At 43.8% G+C, this 22,649-nt stretch overlaps 1 protein-coding gene across 1 annotated transcript; it reads right to left on the bottom strand.

The window, feature by feature from the left end:
• Positions 1-351: 351 nt before the first annotated feature.
• On the bottom strand, positions 352-22,328 carry trappc10 (trafficking protein particle complex subunit 10). The gene is made up of 23 exons (XM_069662984.1): positions 22,181-22,328; positions 18,555-18,636; positions 17,492-17,627; positions 14,654-14,853; positions 14,138-14,333; positions 13,840-13,951; positions 13,480-13,727; positions 13,173-13,319; positions 12,713-12,827; positions 10,922-10,998; positions 10,604-10,695; positions 8,928-9,068; positions 8,445-8,554; positions 6,763-7,292; positions 6,476-6,617; positions 6,224-6,382; positions 5,718-5,947; positions 4,941-5,041; positions 4,686-4,809; positions 4,301-4,465; positions 3,937-4,117; positions 3,576-3,770; positions 352-3,222 (listed from the first exon to the last, which is right to left on the bottom strand). The coding sequence occupies exons 1-23, from the start codon at positions 22,239-22,241 to the stop codon at positions 2,975-2,977; spliced, it is 3,792 nt and encodes a 1,263-aa protein (XP_069519085.1). The 5' UTR covers positions 22,242-22,328; the 3' UTR covers positions 352-2,974.
• Positions 22,329-22,649: the final 321 nt, after the last annotated feature.

Here is a 22,649-nt window from a genome sequence, read left to right as displayed (position 1 = left end):
CGCACAAAAGATGATACCGACTCCTTCGTTGCCTTTTATGGCCTTCATCTTCTTCTTACCGCCACCTACTGGACTGGCGGTGTAGTGCAGTGCACTTTTATTGCTTCTCCGTACATCATTGGCCTGATTTGCATGATCTTCCCGGGACTTTACGCTGCTGTGTAAAACAGAGAACAGGAACCAGTAAGTTCCTGGTGCTTTGGTTGGAAAGCACCTCATGTGTCAGCCCTGTGATTGACAGGCGATCCGTCCAGGGTGTACCCCGCCTCCCGCGACCCTGAACAGGATAAGCAGGTATAGATAATGCATGTTCAAAAATAACTGTAAACATCTCACACGGAGTCAGTTCCAATGATTTTTTAATATAGTTGGCAATCAAAGATGATTTTGATTGGAATCATTATTTACACATCAGTATGTACAGTGGTCAAAGAGGAGGCTGCAGTTACACTCTGTGAGGAGGGGGACAGGAGGAGGAGGAGGAGGAGGAGGAGGAGGAGAAGTAGCTGACATTCATCCTTTAAATAAATGCATGAATAAATCCATTAATGACTTACTTCATTCATTTACCCAACACCTAACTAACAGTATGTGTGCATAGCTCGGACACAGATTTGGCGACGCACACACACCACACACACACACACACACAGAATAAATATACACACACTGTATATGAACAATCCACTGGTAGGTCAGACAATAGATAGACAATGTGCATTGGCTGATCCTTGTTTAAAAGTCTCACCTGGTCACACACACTCGTACACACACGCGCCCACACGTGGACCCTCACACACACTCACACAAACTACAGCAGAACAGATACACACACCACTAGACTTACTCTGAGCCTCTCACGTCATCACTGGGAGCTGTTTGCTTTTATGTCAGAGAAAATGAGTCACAGTTTTTGTTAAAAATAAATAGTGATATTAATGAAACAACGTTTTTTAAAGTTTGTCCATAATGACTGAAGACTTTTATATCCTGCAGGCACAAAAACGGTCCTCTTTGCTGCACGCTGATATTTAGATTTAAACAGTTTCGGTCATTTTATCTTTAATTAATTGTCTAAAATTCTCCGCTGTGCAGGGCGGTAACATTTTCATCTCATCAGAGCTGATACTTTATTGTACTTTACTATGAATTTTTGTTGTGCTTTAGTATAACTTATTTTATTTGTTGTTGTTTTTTTATCTGGACCTCTGGAAATCTGAGATTTACTACATTCCTTGAAATTATCTTAGAAACAAATTACTTGATTTGTCCTTCTTTTATTAATAAAAAAAGCAACCTAAAACCTGGATCAATGTCAGTCTTACGCATGCAATTGTTTTTAAAGTGTTGTCACGACGATAAAAAAGGATGCAAGAGGAAACTCAACTTCACATCAAAACGTTACGGGGTCTAAATGCTCGGGTTGTGATCATAATGGGACCAATGAATCAGAAACATTTAAAGTAAAGTAGCAAATAGTAAAAGCTCCTCACTTGTCTGGAGAAAAGTCAAAGATCAGACGATGTTCTTCCTTCCAAGATGTCACTGTGTTGGATTAGGTAATTAAACAGTAATGTCTTCTTATTCTCCTTCACCCAGACAACACATTGGACCCTGAACAATCACAGCTTGTACCTAATTGTTTAGCGCAAGCATTGATCACGCAACACGGCACAAGAGTTATCAAACTTAACAAGAGAAGGCAAAGAAATGTCATCGTTATCCATGCACGAAGACCAAAATGACGATGGACATTACAACCATAAGAGCAACAAAACATGTTGCACTGCTAGTCTTAAAATCCAATCTATCTTGTCCATTGGTTCGCACCACGATCAGGCTGGTATCATGAGGTCAGAACTTTGAGGGAACAATCTTCAACATACACCAGAGAGACAGAAAAGTGTAAGGATTATGGATACGTCTCCAACTAACAAAGCAAGCAACAAAACATGTCACACAGCGTCAGGCTGCTAGGCTAGGTGGCTAGTTTCAACATCCAAATCATAAGGCTGCTAGTTCAACATAATTAGTAACACTTACCATTTAAAAGGTAGCGTGAACTTCTGTCCAGTGGATTCAGATTGTTTTGCATCACTGGCAGCCGCCTTGTATAAACAGCTGTGATTGGCTCGACCTGAATCCTGTCTGAGCAGGAGAGGGACAAGACGTATCTGCCAGAGCAAATAAAACAACAGCTCGCAGAGTCATCTGGTTTCTTAGCTAGAGGTGCCCAGATGTTGTCTTCAACCACGACAAACTACTTCTTATTCCTTGCACCTCACATCTGTTGTGCTGATATTATGAGGCTAGAACTTTAAGTTAATAATCGTCAACATACACCAGAGAGAATATTGTTTGTAAGGACAGGACAGAAGAGTCTGAGGATTATGGACACGTCTCCAACTGTGCGTAGACGTTTTTTAACCGTCTGTAATGTCTTTAATTAAACAGCAGCTTATTTCAGCTCAAATTTAACCACTGAGCCAAAAGTCTCAGCTGTGAAAGACGACACGAGAGGCTCAGGAACAGCACTTACAGCAGGACACACTCAGTCAAAGTTACAGTACTTGAGTAGCTGATCGAGGCGTACACACATGTAGGGCTTTGGTGCATCATGGGACAATCAGGACTGTTTTTCTTCAGGTCGGAGGAGCACGACAGGTGCCGACCCGATCCATCAGTCCATATATATATATTTATGTATTTATAACTATAAATCCATCCAATGAGCTATGTACAACGTATGGCAAAGAAAACTCTTTATTTAAATCTTATCTGCAGATGTCATTGGCTCGTCACTGTGCTAGTCCGTAATGTCTCCAGTGATGTGAACGTTTCATGCTGTGGGGTGAGTCCGGTCTTCCACGTGGACTCATGGACCCGATTTTCCCCGGAGTAAAAGCTCATCAGAGTCCGTCCAGGGTCTGGGTTCAGTTCTATAAGAAGGGGGTGTTTGGTGTCCCCACCAGGGTCATGTAGCGTTGACCTCCATGATGTGGTCGTCGGTGGCGGGCAGCACCAGGACCTGCTGTGTGTGGCTGTGGTTGAACACCTGTCCGGGGCTGAAGGGCTCCAGGCGCGGCATGGCCACGCCCCTCTGCTGCTGGTCGCCGCTGCCCACTGAGTGCACGCTGCCTCGGCTGCGGATACTCGCCGTGTCCGCCTGGTCGTCCAGCGTCTTGTCCAGCAGGGAGAGACTGTCGTTCTCCACGCAGCTGTCTGAGGACGGCAAGAAACATACTATTCAGAGAGAATCCCAGGGCTGTCTAGTATAAAATATCACAATTTCCCAGAGCCTAAAGTGACGTCTTCAAATTGGTTCTTTAGTCAAACCAACAGTTTAAAATACTTTTCATTTACAAAATGACAAAAAGCTGCACAATGCATGCTGGGTGTTGTAGGAATGTAGAAACCACGAGCTGTTTGTACAACTTTCTCCACAGCTATGGCACCAATTTCAAATATCATTGCTTCTATCGCTTACAGAGGACACCAGCTTTGACTGAAAGCGGCTTCTTCCAGGGCCGAATTGCTCTTTTAAACGTGTATGGTTAACTACGGTGGGGTCTTACCGGGGTCTTGCTGAGCGGCCACAGCTGCAGTGTGAGGCAGGTACTTGAGCACTTTGATCTTGGGGAAGGGCAGGTGTCCTGCAAACAGAGGCATCACCTCGATCTGCACCTTGTGCGTGGCGCTGGCTGTCATGGGCATCGACACCATCCCTGAACTCTTCCCACACACCGCCCAGTTGCTGCTGCTGTCAGCCACTGTGGACACAAACACACATTTAGTTTCGGTACCTTGAATTTTGTGGGAATCGTTGTTACTAAATAAAAGACTTAATGTTTCCTTTCTCAGCGCTGCTATAACCTGACAAATCAGCTTGTACTGATCTCAGGTGTTCGTAAGATGACGAACCGCCTCCAGACTTACCTTCATACATGAGTTTGGTGGTTTTGAGGCCATCGGTGTCGGTCTTGCTGTCCTCTGCGATCTCTCCCTCTCCGGGTTCAGTCAGGCGTGTTATACACACCTCCAGCCCACAGAGGAGACCGGAGCGACAGTGCTGCTCACTGGCCGGAGGACAGATCTCCGCTTTCACACTGTACAGCGTCTGACAACATCAAAGAGGCGTTACTCAATGTGGTGAATTAACTGCCCCTTCACTCTCTCCTGCATCACCAGAGACATTATTGACATTTCTACCTCACTAAAGAGTGTGTTCACAAAGGTGTAGACCTTTAACCTATCGAACTCTCCGGGCAGAGTAACAACATAAACGTGTAAGCGGACTCACAGTGACTCGCTCCAGCTGGAACTGGTAGTGGAAGGGCTTGAAGGCGGAGACGTCTTGGTTGGGCGGAGAGAAGTTTGCAGAGAAAACACACTGGAGACACGAGGGCAGGTCGTCCTTCCACCTCACCTCCCACAGGCAGAACACGCTGTGTTTACTGCACAAAAGCTACACACGCACACACATACACACCAGATGAGTTAATGTTAAATAGAGTTTCGATTTGCTGTAAAAAAAAACAACACGCGATAATATATAACATGTAAACACGACACGTTTATCATCAGACAAAGAAGAATAAATAATTTACATATTTATCCTCACCTGCGTGAACCTTAAAAAAACACCTTTCAGTCAGAGTTTTGTAGCGTCTTTTGTTCCCGCTCACCTGCTGTGTTTTAGTGTTGAGGGACTGCAGCTCCAGTGACGCGTGCTGCTTCTCCGTCAGCTTCACTTCTGCCAGCGTGAAGCTCACATCGGACACGTTCTGCACACACACCTGGATGTACTTCCTGTGGGGTGGGGTCAAAGGTTTCAGGTCAGACATTTGGGAGAGGACTTCTTGTCTTTTTCCCTTTCATATCCTGATAAGGATTACAAATGTAACTTCACATGAGGGCATTTCTACGAGAGTGGCGCTCACCTGTTACCAGCAGAAAGCAGCGAGTGTTTGGTCTTGAAGGGGATGTAGAAAGTGAGGGCGAGCAGCGTGGAGTAGATCGACCACGGACAGTCGATGGACATCTGTGGACCGACAGAAGGAGGACGTTAGTATCAAACATCCTTTTGTGTTTTGGATTAAAAAGACAACTGACCCTTCGCTAAGCCCCTTCCTTGAACGGCAACTGTTTCAATCCTACGTTAGCAACCGTAACTATGCGCGGGAGGCCTGTCAAGCTTTCAGAACGAGAAGAAATGCAGAAACGGTGTGCATATGGAATCTGTGAGTCCGACAGCAGATGTCCACAAAGTTTGGAGGGGGGTGTCTTTTATATTTCTGGCCTTCGCTACCACCACCGATGATATGGGCACCGCCTTTATTTTACCGCCCTTTGGTTTGTGCCATGGTTGTGGTAAACTTGTGCAGGATTTTGTTGGGCTTTCCTGCTGTGCCTTTAGGAGATCCAGTGTTTTGATCGAGCCCACGATATGCGAGCAACATCCTGACGCGCTTTAAACAAAATGAGAAAAATGGGCGTTGTCGTCCCTTCTGTCTATACTATTATTCCAGAAATGTGCTATAATTCACCTCGCTGTTATAGTTGAAAATGCCATAATATTTACATGCCAGTGCAAAAAGCTTGACAGGTGTAGCAACAGTAACCAAGGGGAGCGGGACTTCCACTGTTACAATGTACTGTATAGCTGCCACCCTGGCTTTGAAATCATGCAACAGAAATGTGCTCCATGAGGGCCTCACCCTCTGGTCGATGGCGGTCATGGGCGTGTCTGGATGACTGTAGCTACGTGGTCGGTGTCGGACCTCCCCGTTGGTCAGCCTCTCGTTGGGGGGCCGGTCTGACCCCGAGGGGATGATGCACAGAACCTCCAGCTGGAACTCCAGAGTGTGGTAGGGCTGACAGGCGGGCAGGCTGATGCTGGTCACCTTCTCGGAGGACTGGATGGACAGGACGCTCTCACCCACCAACTCTGGATACAGAAGGGGATGGAAAAGAAATGTAACACACCTGTCTGTCTGTCAGTGTGTTTATAGGCCCGCAGGAAACCAGAGCACAGAGGTTTCTCGTTGCCGTGGATATGTGTAAGAAGATTTTAATTGTTTTACATGTGGTCATGTTCCCAAACAGGGACAGAATGACAGCACGGTCTGCACGGTCAGCTGAACCCAAAACTGAAATAAGATCTATCTCTGAACTTAAAGAATATTGGCAGATTTAACTAAAGGCATTAAAGAAGTGTTCTGACCAGCAGCAGGGTTGCTGATGCGGGCGGAGCAGCTGGTGGAGGGCAGGATGGGCATGGTGTCTGTGTTGCTGAGCTGCAGAGCGTCCCCTTTCTTCACGGCGTAGTGACCCGTCAGCAGAGTGAACTTCACCATCTGAGGCAGACCGGCCAGCAGCGGCTCTGAAAACACAAACACAGTTTCATCGTTTCATGAAATTAACTTTTAAAATTGATTTCAAGCATTCATGTCCTCAATCATTTGAACAATCAGACCTGAGAGAGGCTCCACGGTGAGTTGGGGCTCCTGAGAATAGACTTCATACTGGACAGAGGGGTAGATATGAGGCAGCACAAACTGCACCTGACCCACTGTGGCAAACAGCTGACGCAGCGTGTAAGTGCCTGGTTGGCCACTCTGCAGAGGGAGACGGAGAAAAGGAGAGTCAGGAATTAAGAGGGAAAGGAAACCAATCAGCAAAATTGAAAAACATGTCAAACACCGATTAGCGGGTTAAGATTTAATGTTTTTTTATTTCAGGCAGCAGCAGAGAGTCTCTTACTGGTGCTGTGAATGTGATGCTGTTGTTCCCGGGCTCTAACGTCACATCCTGCACTTTCAGCATCTGCCCTCCTTCCTTCATGGCCACAGCCGGAGGGCTGACGCAGTTTGGCGTGTCCGGCGGCGAGTTGCTGTCATGACGCCGCATGAGCAGGTGAGTGTTTTTACACACCACTCCTGTAGAGTTGAGAGAATTGTCCGTGGGACTCCTGTCCTGAATCTCATCCAGCTCTAAAGAGGGACATGCTGAAGAGGAGGGGGGCCCTGCTGACGAGTTAGACTGGATAAACTCCACTGTCCCTGGGTTCGTTTGCCTCTGAGCGCCCTTCAACCTCCCGTTAGTTCCTGCTCGCTCCAGGTCGAAGTGAATGCTAGCAGCTAGCTGCTGTATGCTCACCGACACGGGCATCAAACAGCGCAGAGTGATCTCCACCTGCAGGACGGCTCCAGAGTGCACAGACGCCGTGGCCGGACGGAACTGAAGGCGCGTGAGCTGAGCGAAAACACCCAGACTGAGAGTCACTTTGTCCGCTGTGGAGGAGGAAACAACATTTGAATTGTGTTAAAGAATTACAGATTACTGCAGTTTACAGTGAACATTTACATTATTTACATTTAAGGAATGATTACTGAAGTACTATGCACATGAGGGAGGCTGATATAAGAAGACCCACTGTCTTACAAGGTTGGAGTAAAGAATACAAAGCCAATTCTACAAGTTCTAATAATAAGACAGGTTGAAGTGCTGATGTGGCGACTGACTACAGGAAAAAAAGACTGGTTGTTTACATCGTTATCAATTTTAATATGTGTTGGAAGAGAGTTTAAACAATAGTTGAGAGGTAGTCACCTTTTATATTTAACTTGTAATGTAACATAAAGAATAGTACGTAATAGTGGATTTTTTGCCGATATCCAATATGCCGATATTTAAAACTCATTTAGCCGATATCCGATACCGATATTTTTTTCCCGCACACCTAATTGCAGAGATCATCAACTCTCTTCTGTAATGGAATTAGCGTACAGTATAATGGTGATACTCTTATCACATTTGTTACAACGGTCGGGGTGACGGGTCTTCAGATGGTTAATCAAGTTTGTAGTGTTGAAAGACTTTGCCTTGGCTCCTCCTCGCATCACCGAAGCTGAGCAGTCATTGCAAATAGCAGTTTTGCTATCTATTTCGGACACTTTGAAAAACTTCCACACCACGGACATTTTGGTTTCTAACTCTCTCATGCTGCAGGTAGACACACGTGACATCATCACGCTGCGCCGCGCAGGTCTTCGTCACGTCAGGGACATTGCGCCGAGGTCGGGCATTTAATCAAGTATGCAGCAGCCCATTATTTTATCGGTTAATTATATCGGCGGATATCGGCGTGTTGGCCGATGTCCGATAGTTCATTTTTAAGCCAATATCGGCCGATACCGATAACCTGCCGATAATATCGTGCATCCCTTATAAAGAATAATCCGTTGGTGTAACTGTAACAGGAAGTTATAACAGACAAAAGACCAGCCAAATATTGATCCATGTTTTGTTGAGAGAAAGCAACAAGTTAGCCTTTCTACAGGGTTTTTTTGGAAATCATCAATAAACCCTTGAAAGCACTGAACACTGCAGACTGGTGATATAAAAAAAGAGTAAATATACTATATAAGATGACCATCACTCACCCTGATCTCCAGACTTTCCGGCAAAGTTCAGAATTTCTTGACAGAAGTGCTTCCTCTCCTCCGTGGTCAGATTCACGTCACCAGCCAACAAGGCACTGGTCTGCAGGTAGCTGTGGGGAACTGTAAAGGAAAACAAACTAATGCAAGAACGCCATCTTCATCGGGTCTTTACAGGAACCCCTAAACAGTTTGTCAATGCTCAAACGCGTTGAATGAGATCCCTGTGCCGGCCTACTTTAACCATAACAGCAGAGATACGACTGGACAAACTTAAAACTTGACATTTTAAACAAACAAATGCCAAAATAAAAACATATACGGCATTTAAACAAACAAAAGATCTAAATCTGATGTTTCATTCTCTATGAAACAGCACCTTAACCGTCTCACTGGGACGCCCACAGGACCATTTTGCACCCTTACAGTTTACACTACGATAAAGCTGACATTTTAAGCTCTGACTGTTTGTGATTTGAAGGATACTCTTCGGTTTTGCTCAGCAGCTTCTGACACTCGGCGATCTGTTTCCTGGTGTGAGTGACGGGGAGGCTCCATCCTTCTGACACGTACGACTTCAGAGCTTCGAGTAGGAAGGTTTCCGCCCGCTCGGGGTCGCCCTTCCTCCTACAAACACACACATAGAAATACATCAACTTTTCCAAACACAGTGTATATGTAAAAAAAACAAAACACAAAGGTTATTAAATATGTGTCTTCAAATCTTTTTAATGCTACTTAAAGGGAACTAATCCTATTGAGACACCAAATAAAAGCAGAGCACAAAGATTTCAGGAAGTGATAATTACAAACACAAGCCTGTGCTGTCTGTAACTTTTATTTAAAGTAGTTTGGTGCACAACAAAAGAGATTTAATGACGCTCTTATCTCTATTTAAAGAGTGACATCACACAACACTAAAGCTTTGCTGATAGCAGAGGCCAGGTTCACATCCATCCATCATCTACACCCTTACCCTGCTCAGGGTCGCCCCCAACTAGCAGGGAACGTTCCCATAACATCACCTACATGTTCTAATTCCGTTTGAAAGAAAAAGTTTTAATCTAACATTCAAAGAACGTTTTAAGGATGTGCATCACTTCAAAGAAAGTAATGTTAAAACTTAAAGACAAAACGTTTTAACTGCAACACTCTGAGGATCTTTTCAGGATGTTAGTACGGCCTGAACTACCAGAACGTGATTTATAAAACGTTCCTGAAATGTGATTTGAACATTCTCACTGCAAGAGAACGTTCTCCTGCCATTAAAAGGAACATTCTGGGAACTAAATAAAAACTTCCCGCTCAAAACATTACCAGAACATCGCACGTAACATTCACAGAACGGCTGGGGCAGCGGGGCTGGAGCCTATGCCGGCTGTCATTGGGCGAGAGGTGGGGTTACACCCTGGACTCACTGCAGTCAATCATTGGGCTGACACACAGAGACAGACAACCTTTCACACACACACCTACGGGCAATTTTAGAGTCACCAGTGAACCTAACGAGCATGTGTTTGGACTGTGGGAGGACGCCGGATTGCCTGGAAGGAACCCACGCACACAGAAACAGAAAGGCCCACTACATCCGGACTGCCATTCGAACTAGCAACCTTCTAGCTGTGAGGCGCTAACCACTGCACCACCGTGCAGCCCCCAGCTTCACTTCTATGTTGCTGTTTTCCCTCCTAAGTGTGAGCAGAGGCCTGTTGTAAGCCTGCAGCTTCCTGACCTCTTCAGACACATCTCTTATTTCTTTACCATCCAAGTGTTATGCTTCTCTATCTTTGTCTTTTTTGTGTGCAAATAAAATAATATAATATAAGCTGTCAGACTTCACATATGTTTGGGTAAAGACACCTACAGCATGCCTAAAAGGGAAATGAATCCTGTCACTTCATGATGAGTCGAACCTCTAAATAAACGTGTCTGAAATTTCACTTTCATCTGAACTGTCATGGCTTCTCGTTTATTTGAAAATCCCCTCCCACACGTTGAACCACGTTTCATTTATTCCGCCTGATTAGACGACTCCCTCTCCTCAGGAATGTGTGGCTTGTTACAAGCACTGACTGACTGACAGTTCTGCAGAAGAGGCCAAATCAACCTCAATAACCGAAAACACCAGTGTGTACGTGCGCCCTGTGTCGAGGCTTCCTTACATGTAGAACTCAGCCAGGCTTTTCCCCACCAGTCTGGCCGACCTCAGCCTGCTGATGGCCTTGTACATCTCCATCGCAGCGTGAGAGAGCTCCTGATGCAAGAAGTCGCCAATGAGGTTGCGGCGGTGGGGGAGGAGGAGGGTGAGAGGGAGGGAGAAAATATAATCAATTTAACAGTTTCAGCAGAGGTTGCCACGAGATTACATCAGAGAGAAAAAGATACGAAAAATCAGGACAGGAATTCAAAGAATGTGTGTTCACTTCCTGTTTTGCCAACTTCTGAACAAAACACTGAGCTGTGGTAAGAAAGCCACTTACAAGATAGTGCCTTTCAAAAGCTTCCACAGACGACAAGGCTTCCTTCAGCTTCTTGTAAGGGCTCTGCAAACTGCTGACTGAGGAGGGAAACAAAACAACAACATAAACTTTAATCAACATTTTTTTTTAACTCTAATTCCAACCCTTAAAGAGCAGCTCCAGTCATGTTTTAAGACATAAAATGCTCTGCTTGAAATAAAAAATCGTGTCTGTATTTTCTGTAAAAATCCTCCCAAAGCGTCTCCTCCGTCTCCCTCATTAAAAATTCCTAACTCAGCATAGGCCCCGCCCACTCTGCTAATTTCCAACCGCTCCCTCCGTCGTGAAATCAAACACGTCTCTGCCGTCATTTAGCGGCAACTTGTTGAAACTTAGCGAGCTTGAAATGTAGTAATTAGTAGTAGTAACGTTAACGTTAGTAGTCAGTAGTGAGTTAGCAGAAATAACGATGATGGTTACAGCTGGCTCGTGCATCGCCAAAGTGGTTGCCATAGGTTGCACACAGAATTCCCTGCCCGAGGACATTCGGCCGGCAAACTCATTACCGGTTTTTAAATCTTTGCTTAAAACATATTTTTTAGGGGAAGGCCTTTTTTAATGATTAGTTGGTATTTTATGTGCTGCAGTCATCTATTTATTTAATTTGTTCTTATTTTATAACTTTGTAACTTGCTGTTTTTACATATATATATATATATATATATATATATATATATTATATCCTATGTATTTTATGAAATCTGTCTATGTTTTAATTTTGTTCTATTCTATGTATTCTGTAAAGCACTTTGTTACCTTGTTTAGATAAGTGCTATATAAATAAAGTTATTATTATTATTATTGTTGCACATAATGATATGCATAGTGTCACCCCGTCCATTAACGGGATTGGCTCCTTAGGTTTGTGATGTCACAAACCTGCCAATCTGAAAACGTGTAGTTCAGCCTGTCCTTGGTGCACTGCAGTTTAAAAGCAGACAGGCCCAGCCATGGAGATGACTGCTGATGTTGTCCCTGATATGTCTTGTAGCACATGAAGAACATTTACAAGGTTGAACACTTGATTTTCACTGGAGGGGGTCTTTAAGGCCCTGACACACCAAGCTCATTAAAAACAACTTCAGACACTGAACCATTTGTTCCATTATAAGCTGCACTTGAAGACTGCAGACTACAATCTCTTCAGATTGAGGAGAAACAACCAAACAGACTAACCAAAGTGCAATAATCATTTTGATGTTGCTTTAAAAAGGTCTTATTTGGCCACGTTTCACCTTTAACAGCAACAAGGGTCACTGGCCCGAGTTGAACTTGCAGTGTTTCAGTTACTGCGCATGCACAGCTCCAAAGGTTGCTTGAATAATTTATACCTTCATAAAAAGTCTTTAGAGTGGGAGTAACAACTGAGAACAAACTGTATTAGCTGCTATGTCTGATAAACAGTTGGAACTAGTGTGTTTTTTTTAGGCTGGTGTTTTCAACCACACTCATCTTTTTGTGACAGAAAAAAAAATAAGAAAAAAACTGCACTAAACGTGTAAAATCACAGATCAATAGTGCTGATCAGTCAGTAAGACCTCGAGTCCTGAATACGCTGAACTTATGCCGAGTACAATTCAGCAGCTGAGGATGCACTGCTAAAGCTGCAGGCAAACAACAGCAACGCGGAGCTTAGAAATCTATAAGGGATGGGATTTTGGCATTACTTGTGATCTTACATTCACGTGGTCTTTACCTTCAGTCCAGCAGGACTCGCTGGTTTCATTTAAGAGCAAGCGTCTGGAAACTCACCAGTCTCAGGCCTCTCATCTCCGAGTCCGGCCAGCAGATCGACGGTCCTGCTCAGGTCGTCAGATGTGGGTTCCTTCTCTGACACCAGGCCACAGAGTTCCCCCAGAGACTTCAGCTGGAGAGTATCGCATTTATTAGTTTTATAAAAATATATCTGATTTGAGGCTGTTTTTAGTACAATATTTAATATTTTGTTATGGAAATACAGACAACGTTTTGTGCTGATCATTTCACTGTGACCATGACAACACAGTCAAACAAAAGCCTGCTAATTGACAATATTTTAAACATACTGAAAGAATAAAAAACATCCACACTTGTGCCTCATTATAAAACATTCTAGTCTACTGAGGAACTTGTTTCTCTACATATAAAAAAACGAGTCCCTGGTCTAGTATCATGACAAGTCGTGGAGGTTACACAAGAGATCAAAGATACATGATTCAGTATATTTTGTTACCTTGTCAGTAGCGTAAGCCCACAGCCCGACTGTATGAGAGCAGTTTGCAGCGAGCTGAGCCTGATCACAGCAGCCCTCGATCCTGTGCAGAACCTCCAAACAGCTGAGGAACACCCAGCAGTCCAGCGCCCCTTCCAGTACTGACACCTGAACAAGAACAGTGGCATACAGATGATTGACACTTTTACTACAGTCAGTTTTGCTGTCCCTCCATCACAATATAGATGATGTTTCCTAATTCTTTATGAAAATAGAAAATAACCCCTTTTTCTTGAGCTTTTTCAATAATCGGTTGTAGTTGTTTTACCTCCAGCAGACGCAGCTCCTGGACACAGTTGTGCAGCAGCTCCAGAGCTCTCTGGGTGACCTCCCAGGGCCTCTGGAGGAAGATGAGTAAGGTGCACTGGCGGGAGAACAGATAGCTCCTCAGATCTAAAAGGCTGGCCTCCCCACGCTGGATCCCGTCCCGCTTCTCCATGTCGATGGGCCGCCGCAGCAGCAGGCCGCTCCAGCTGCGCACCGGAGCGCAGAACGAGCCGAGCCAGTTGGCCGTATCTGTGGAGAGAAAGCGAAACCAAAAACTAGAACGGAGCTTTGAATAAAGAGAATTCATGCATAAAGCCAGCCGTTATGAAACCAAACGTAGTGTTAATTGTTATTTACTCACCTCCGGCTCCGAAATTAAGGACATATTGGGTAAAAAGAGCATCTAGTTCATCATACTGGACCAAGGCATCTTCAAACTGCTGCAGCATCTCAAAAACAAAGGCCAGCTCCTCCTGCACAATCACACATGAAATAACGTGAGACACAACATCCACGACTGCAAACAAGGTAGAGATCGAGGAGAGCATCAGCATCATCAGAGGTCTTAAAGTACTCTACAGTATTAGGGAAGTTTTATGCCATGAAGTTAAAGTCCAATCCCATAATCAAAAGTCCACAAGCTTGTTTTTGTTACCTACCTGGACCATGAAGTATTCACAGAAGCTCCAGCCCGGCTGGGTGCGTTTCTCTCGGAGCGTGCGCATGTCGTCTTCGAAGCGTCCCAGGTTCTTCGTGAAGGACATGAGGAGGAGAGTTCGCAGCTTGAGCAACAAGGAATTCCAGGATTCCTGAGATCGGGACGAGTCCTTCAGAGGATCTGACAGCACCACGCACCTGCATTGAAGGGCGAAAATTGAAACAGCAACAATTTAGGTTAATTTTACAATCTTTTCTTTAAGTAACTACCTATATTTAGTCAACAGATTGCTAGTAAAAAGGTGCAAAATTCATATATTCCTTTTATCTTAATTTATAAACAAAGGGACCCAGGACAGGCTCATTTCTAAGAACCTGAAATCCGGGAATATTTTAACTTATCAATCAACTATCTAGGCTTTATATGATCACCTTACTCTCATCACATCATCCCAGGATAATGAAGGAAGGAAAAAAAGTATTTCATCTAAATCAACTCGTCTCTAGAGTGTCCCCACCTGTCGTTCTGCTTGTTGCAGAAGTCGCTGCGGATCTTGTCCACGATGGATGACCGAGGCAGGATGTTGGTCTTGTTCTTCTTCTTGGTGTCGTTGGTCTCCACCACGATGATGACCCAGTCTGCCGAGCCGTGAGTCCGCAAACTGTTCTGCCAGCGCATCATGTCCTCCTTCACCGATGTCTTATACACCTCTGTGTCCTGCAATGAACGGACTTTTATTATTCAAGCAAAATAATGATTCTATCAGCGGGAGTCTCTGATGAAAAAATTATACATTTGGGGATATTTAGCAATAAAAAAAGAGTCATAAAAATGAGGATTAAAAGGTAAAGAGAAGGAAAAGACTGTCTCCTTAAAGTCTCCTTCCTGTTGTTCAGTTTCCACAGCAGAAAATATCAGATAAAAGAAACTTCAGAAGAATGCAGACCAGCAGGTTTACATCTAATGAAGACTAACCTCATTAAACTGTTCGCTTTTGACTGTTGTGACTGGCATTGACAGAGTGACTGACTGCAGCTTGAAGGTACAGTTTGATTCAAAGTGGCTGCGTCTGAGTGGAGGTGGTATATAATGTGACAGGTCAGACATTATGTAACAAGAGTCCACTGGCAGGGAGAGGAACTCCAGCTCGGGTGTTACACAATTCTTAGAAAGTGAACTTGTAGTTAAACATTAAAGGGCCAGTTCGCCGATTTTCAACCTCAGTCCTGTCATGCTATTACGGGGCGCTAACGCCGTTATGGTCGGAAAAAATGCAATTTGGCTCTGATGCTTTCCGCTACTACGTAAAACACGTCATCCGGCGGAGGCCAGGGAGCTCGCTGAACTACACTTCCTCAATCTAGGACGCCCGCCTCCGATGTCATGTCTCGTTCAAAATCGTCAGGTTTGAAATGCAGACTGCAGACCTGAAGGTTTTTTAGACGATCCACCCGTTTATTCTTGTCATATTTCGGATTTTATACCGCTCTGAGCCGTTGCCTGCAGCGCTCAATGTCCTTGACTGGAAAAGGTTACTCCAGCATCTCTCGCTGGGCCGTTCCTTTCAGAGGGAGGGGCGCAATGCATGCTGGGTGTTGTAGGAATGTAGAATGGGCGAAACCACGAGCTGTTTGTACAACTTTCTCCACAGCTATGGCGCCAATTTCAAATATTATTGCTTCTATCGATTACAGAGAACAGCAGCTTTGACTGACAGCGGCTTTTTCCAGGGGAGAACTGCTCCTTTAAAATCACTTTTGGGTTGTGAATCGTTGATCAAAAATGAAAGCAATCGAAGAGTTGTTTCACTCATACTGACTTATCAGTTTTGTTCCACTGTCCTCTGAACGGACGTCCCGACTCAACTGGACAAGCATGCTCTGCCTCCCACAGTCAGCTGACTGTGGATGAATCCTTCGTCTTTACTGCTTACATCCTCCTGCAGTTTGCATTCATACGTTTTACTGGAGCAGTAAAACTATTGCCTCTAGTTTACAAAGTCTGCACACAAACATGTGACAAGTGTGTTAGACTTGTTTTATAGCGTGTCCAGGTCACAGCTCACTGTTTAAACCTCATAATCAACCTGTCCTCACCACCTGTCATGCTGTGTGTACAGGATTTGTTGCTCTTGAAGTAAAAGAAGGGAAAGCTGCAGCCATAAATTCCCACATTCAGTCCCCTTATATAATCAACACAGTGTGGGAATGTCCAGACTGCATCGTCCTGAATCTCCATTTATTTTGCAACCCCTCTGTAACGTGTACATTTCACAAAACTCATCCTTCTTGCAGGTCTTTAAAGTCATGTACACACTGTTGTTGTTGTCCATACTGCACACACACATACAGGCTTCCTGCTCTGACACTGCAGGCAGAGTCTGTAGGAAATGTCATGAGTCACGAGCTGATGACAGCACTTCCTTAAACTAAACAGCTGCTCAGTCAGCAGCAGCAGGTTCCTGCTTCCCTCCTTGTTTTTCTCCCATCTGCTCTCCCTAAGCAGGCTCGCAAAGTACACGTCAAGTTCACTTTGAGCCGGTGGTGGCTGAAGTGCATCAAGGAAAGCTCTGTGCACACTAGTGCAGACACATTGAAACTTCTCTCCTTCTTTACATACAAAGCTGATCTTTTCTCTCCTCAAAACTTAGACACGTACATCTTTGGAAAACCCTTTTTGCAGAGTGTTGTGTGTGCACAGGGAAAACAGCTGTTCAAACAGCCTGTAAACCTTCAAACGTGGAGTCATCTTAACTGAGTGAACATGCATATCGGATATATCTAATGATATGAGTTTGCATATCTTGCATACAGAGCTGTCTGTGACCCAGTTTTACCCAGATGGGATGCTCATAAGTCCCCGTCTATTCTTAGAGGGCAGACAAGCAGCCTCTTCTCCACCACATGCAGTAAATAAACTTAATCTGCTCTTGTCGCTTCCTGGACAGAAGAAGTCGAGCAGCAGCAGCAGCAGACTTTGTGTCCACGCAACCGCTCAATAAAAGTGTTCAGTCTTATACAGGCGTCTTTAAATTTATGGTGTCATACAACTTCATGACAGCGACCATAAAACGGTTGTTTAATCCAAACCCGCGCTGCAGCAGCGCATTTTTCATGCGTCTTAGTTCGCATGCAGCTTTTATCACCACAATCAGTCTGACAGCAAACACAGAAGCTCAAACTGAGTCTTCCAGCGGGACATTTTACAGAACAGTCCTTTATTGTCCTGCTGGAACAGGAAGCTTGTCACAATGCAATAATTAGTGTTTCCCAGTACTTTTAATTAAATTACTACATGACTGAATGAATGCGGCTGTTGTGTAACGTGTGTGTGTTAGTGTGTTCGTGCTACTCACACAGCAGTCAGTCCAGTAGATGTGCAGGAAGGGGAAGGTGAGGAGAGCCTTGTTGCCCTCCTTTGGGAGCAGCTCCTCTTTAAACTGGACAAAATTAGCTTCAAGGTGGATCATTTTTGGTGCACGGCCGTACGTCCTGCACAGAGAAGGAAGCAGAGGATCAATTATCTGCCGTTTACGATCAGGAATGTTTTTACTGGCCACAATTTGACCTTATTATTAGGGATGCACGATATTGGATTTTTTGCCGATATCCAATATGCCGATATTTTACAACTCATTTAGCCGATTACCAATAACGATACCGATATTTTTTTCCCCGCACACCTAATTGCAGAGATCATCAACTCTCTTCTGTATTGGAATTAGCGTACAGTATAATGGTGATACTCTTATCACACTTGTTACAGCGGTCGGGGTGACGGGTCTTGAGATGGTTAATCAAGTTTGTAGTGTTGAAAGACTTTGCCTTGGCTCCTCCTCGCATCACCGAAGCTGAGCAGTCATTGCAAATAGCAGTTTTCTATCTATTTCGGACACTTTGAAAAACTTCCACACCACGGACATTTTGGCTTCTAACTCTCTCATGCTGCAGGTAGGCACACTTGACGTCATCACGCCGCGCCGCGCAGGTCTTCTTCGCGCCGGGGACATTGCACCGAGGTCGGGCATTTAATCAAGTATGCAGCAGCCCATTATTTTATCGGTTAATTATATCAGTGTGTTGGCCGATATCCGATAGTTAATTTTTAAGCCAATATCGGCCGATACCGATAATATCGTGCATCCCTACTTATTATCTCTATTAAATATTAAAACAAAAACGCATGAACCTGGATCTGTCAGGCTTTCTCAGAAGCTGAAAATTATTGAAGGAAAATTCTGTTTATTGTCATAATTTTTACTAATTGCATCCTTTGTCAAATTCCTTATTAGCTGTAGGACTTCATCAATTAAATCCTGCAAAGTTTCCAAACACCTCTGTGACACAGTGGCAAGAGAAACTGAAAAATTACAAGCTTTACAAATATATTTATACCACCCTCAGCAGGGCTGTACTCACCTCCTCCACTCCATTGGCTCTCTGGGAAGCTGTTGGGCCAATGAGGTATAGAGAGACGTAAACAAGCTCTGGTCTCCAGCACCTGGGAGGAAAGGAGCAGATGAAGAACGTTTAGAAAAATATGTCAGAAAAAAGTGTCCTCAAAATTGCCTCGTGCCCAAAGTTCCTCACATTTGACTAGTCAAGGATGAAGTGAAAGGGGACATGGAGGAAAGTTTGGGGATAGTAACGGTTAAACATTGGCATTTTCAACCATATTTTAATAATGTAAAAAGAAAGAGAAGGTAGGTATAAAACAAGAAAGGGTACAAAGGCTGCACAGAATGATTTTACTCGCTTAAAAAAGGTTTAAAGCAAACATTAGAAGTCTTATTTCTGATCTCGTAATTCTTAATAATAACACTTTTTTCAGACGTATCAAATATAAATTGCAAAACAACAGTGTGTCTTTGATCATTTTTTAATCCTTAGGCAATACTGGGGAAACTGAGTAAAGAAGTGCATCCATTTAGCAGCCTTGTCAAGATTTAAGAGAATAATAAGTCTATGCAACTCGTGTAGTAAAGCCTGCATGCTTTTAAACCTCCCGAGTGAGCCACAGGAAAACATCTGACTGAAAACACTGACAACAACAAAAAAACGGGGAGGCTGTGGTGTGATTTTGATAACTAGGAATGTAGTGAAGGATGCTGGGGTTCTGCCAGGACAGTCTGATTCACAGCCAAGTCCATCAGAGAGGTCAGCGTCCTGAAGCGCTCTGAGGCTTCATCTGCTCTCTCCTGTTTAACAGCCCCGTGGATCTGCAAGATGTGCCGCCTTGAATTAGGAAACTTGTTTTGCCAGTGATGGATGTCTTTGTCAACGTTTGCAAAAATTCTGTTGAAACTTTTCCTGTTAAACTTTATTACATTTTGGGTTCATCCTAGTAAATAAATTCAAAGTTTAAATACCACCAACCCAAAGAGCCACATTTAGAGGAACTGTGTCAAACTAAATCACAGAACAACACAAGTATAACATTTTCCTCTTAAATGTGCAACTCATTACTTGTCTTATTTTTAAAGCTTCTTTCTGTCTTCTCTGCTGACTGACTGCTGAATGCACGGTCCCAGAAAGCTTCATAACTGAGCTCTGTACTGCAGGTGATTAAAATGTCTCTGCACATTTCATGCATGCTACTTTTATGTTGCTTCAGGGAGACTCATGTTGGAAGTACATTGCTAAACTGACAAACTGAATTGAATTTATTTTATTTGAATAGGGACGATGCAATTTAACATAGTTCCAGTACATAGTACGAGACTGATGTGTTGCACAGAGAGTTTATAGCTTTCGCTAATTTGCTGCTGCAGAAACATGTACAGTATATCTCAACATCTGTGAAGTGTGTGTCGATCAAATCTGTTTTACGAATCAGGAGGCCGACATATGCTGCATGATGCTGTCTCCTGTTTCATCACTGTATTCTCCACACACAGCGTGACTCTCACACAGAGCAGCAGCTATAAAAGACTCAACAGAAAAGTCTCTACCTGAGGGGCATAAAGAAAAGTCAGACCTGAAAGCGAGTTTCATTAAGATGCAGTGCATTCTCACAAAAGCCATTACGAAACCAAAAATCAATGAGAATGCAATTACAAAAAAATAACAACAGTTAAGAGCATTGCAGACAAACAAACACTTGCTGTTACAGTATACAGTATATCCCCCTGCCCTACACAGAGCCTTATAAACATATTTAAATTCATTTGGAAAGACAATATCTTTTTTTTTCACCATAATTTGCTCAGCTCATCGTGCACTACATTGCCACTTTTTGTAGTTTGTCCATCCTCTAAATCGTCACCAGTCCTGTGAACCAGGCGCTCTCATTGCCACCTACGACTGGTAGAACCCCCCGTCCAGCTGCACAATAAAAAGACTCAGCTTTCCCCGCCTGTGCACCGTTTTAGAAACACTCAAACTGTCCTTCCTGCTAGCTGACAGTTTGCATTTTAATACACAGTGACTTGTAAGACTGAGATACTTGTTCGAGCCACACTGGAACTGGGCCACGACAAACGAAGCGTGTAAAAAGCCTTTTTATAAACACCCCCTGAGGGTGAACAGGACTACCAGTCCTTCACTGCTCACCCAGTGTTGACACCAACAAACATCCTGCTGGAAGAGCGTCAGCAGACCTCGTAACGAGTTTTGTTTGAATCTAGAGTGCTGGATATAAGCCAACACATTTCCTGGTGTTGACAACTTGCATTGTAATGTATTTAGCCTTGCTGTCTGCTGTTTAACACCTGGACGGATACAAAACATCGCTTGACGAGGAGACCTGATGCGTCACATATACAACTATTGTAAATATCCTACAAGTCACATTACAGCTCATGGCTACCAGCAAACACTGTAATATGGTGGTGCTTTCAATTAGGCATGGATTCAGTGTATCTAAAAGTGGATGCCGACTGCCATTGTAGAGTGTCAGCAGTATATACGTATCCCTTAATGCATCTATGTGCATTAGCAGATATTATCAATCTTTCAAGGGTCTTAAAAATCCAGTGCACTCCACACAAAACTGAACTTACTGAACGTGAAGACAACACTACTTTATTCCCAGTGACAGCTTGAGCCATTCTCACACAGCAGGGTCAGATTGTAGTTGCACAATCAAGACTCCAATGAAGCTTTTTATTGATCAATATATGAATCTATTTTTAAGGACATACAAGACTACCAAAAATAGATTCTCCATAACAAATTCCTTGTACGAAACTAACAATCTTGCTTGGGTCAGAGAAGGCAGAATTTGGAAAAATGTGCTTAAATTCTGCACCATTGTACACAATGCTTACAGGCCTGAAAAAGGGCAGTGATTGATGTGCAACTTGAATGATTTCAGAGGCAAACAATTGAGGAAGGAAATCTGATAACCCCTCGGGAGACCCAGGTGTTCCCTGGATCTCACTTAGGGATATCCTCAGGGACCAATAAATCTAACTTGTTAGCTATTCATATCTATGAATCCCTGTCATATTCAGACTTCCCAGTGTCTCTGTGTACTCCTGTACTGTATTGGGGCACATTCGGACCACTCTGTCCTAAAAATGTAGCAGCTTGCGGTGTGAGGTGAAGCTGTCATCCACTACCATAATCGGCTCCTAAAATAACCTCCCCATGAAGCTTCCATATGACTCCTAGGGATTTATGAATGGCAAACTGACTCCTGCGCCCAACCAACATGTGGCGACCACAGACAGAGCTGCTAACACTGGGGACAGTGGCTGTCCAGCAGGGAACAAGGTGATATCCTTCCAAAAACTGCAGCAACTAGCCGTGACGTTTTCTCGTTAGCTAGGCCTGTTAATCAATGTAGCTAATAGCTAGCTGAAAGGGATGCCGTCTTCAGTGTGAATATAGAGCACAGACATTATTGTAGTACAGATAAATGGAAACGCTTCAGCACTGACAAGATGAAATTGGACCACCAGTCGCCACATACACACGTCTCCAACCCTGCTAATATAAGGGAGCCAGCTAGCTAAGCTAAACGAGCTAATGAGTTAAGCTAGCTGGCTAACTGTCAAACCAGAAAAAATAAGACAGTACGTCTCCTTTTATTTAACACTCACATGTCACAATCGGCTTGTTTTCCATTGTGTAGATGATCGGCTTTTCCTCTTGACACTCCATATGTGTTAGCGGTAGTACTCCATGAAAATGACATACAAACAGAGCTTTATTATTAGTAAATGCTTATGTGTGCAGTTGTGTTGAATCGATGGGGCCTGTGTCCCCACTGCACTTCCGGGAAGTACGTAACCCGTACGTCATTAAAGGGCCAACCTGTTCTTTCTTACACACATACGGGGTGTATTTTTGAAGATTATTTAAATTGGACGCGGAGAAGAAACCACGTTTGTCTCTTTTGACTACGTAACGAGGTACAAATTCCCGAATTTATAAAGTATTGATAAAGTATTTCTAATTCTGATTCAGACATCCTTTACTTCAGTAAAAGTACCAATACTACAATACTACACAATGACAAGTTAAAGTTCGGTCTTTACTTCAGTAAAAGTATACACAAGTATAAGTAAA

This window comes from Semicossyphus pulcher, unplaced genomic scaffold (genome assembly GCF_022749685.1).
Source record: "Semicossyphus pulcher isolate SPU_LCO1_2020_fin unplaced genomic scaffold, fSemPul1.0.p SCAF_15, whole genome shotgun sequence".
Lineage (NCBI taxonomy): Eukaryota > Metazoa > Chordata > Actinopteri > Labriformes > Labridae > Semicossyphus > Semicossyphus pulcher.
Note: the sequence above shows the minus strand (reverse complement) of the source record. Positions and strands in the feature narration are given on the sequence as shown.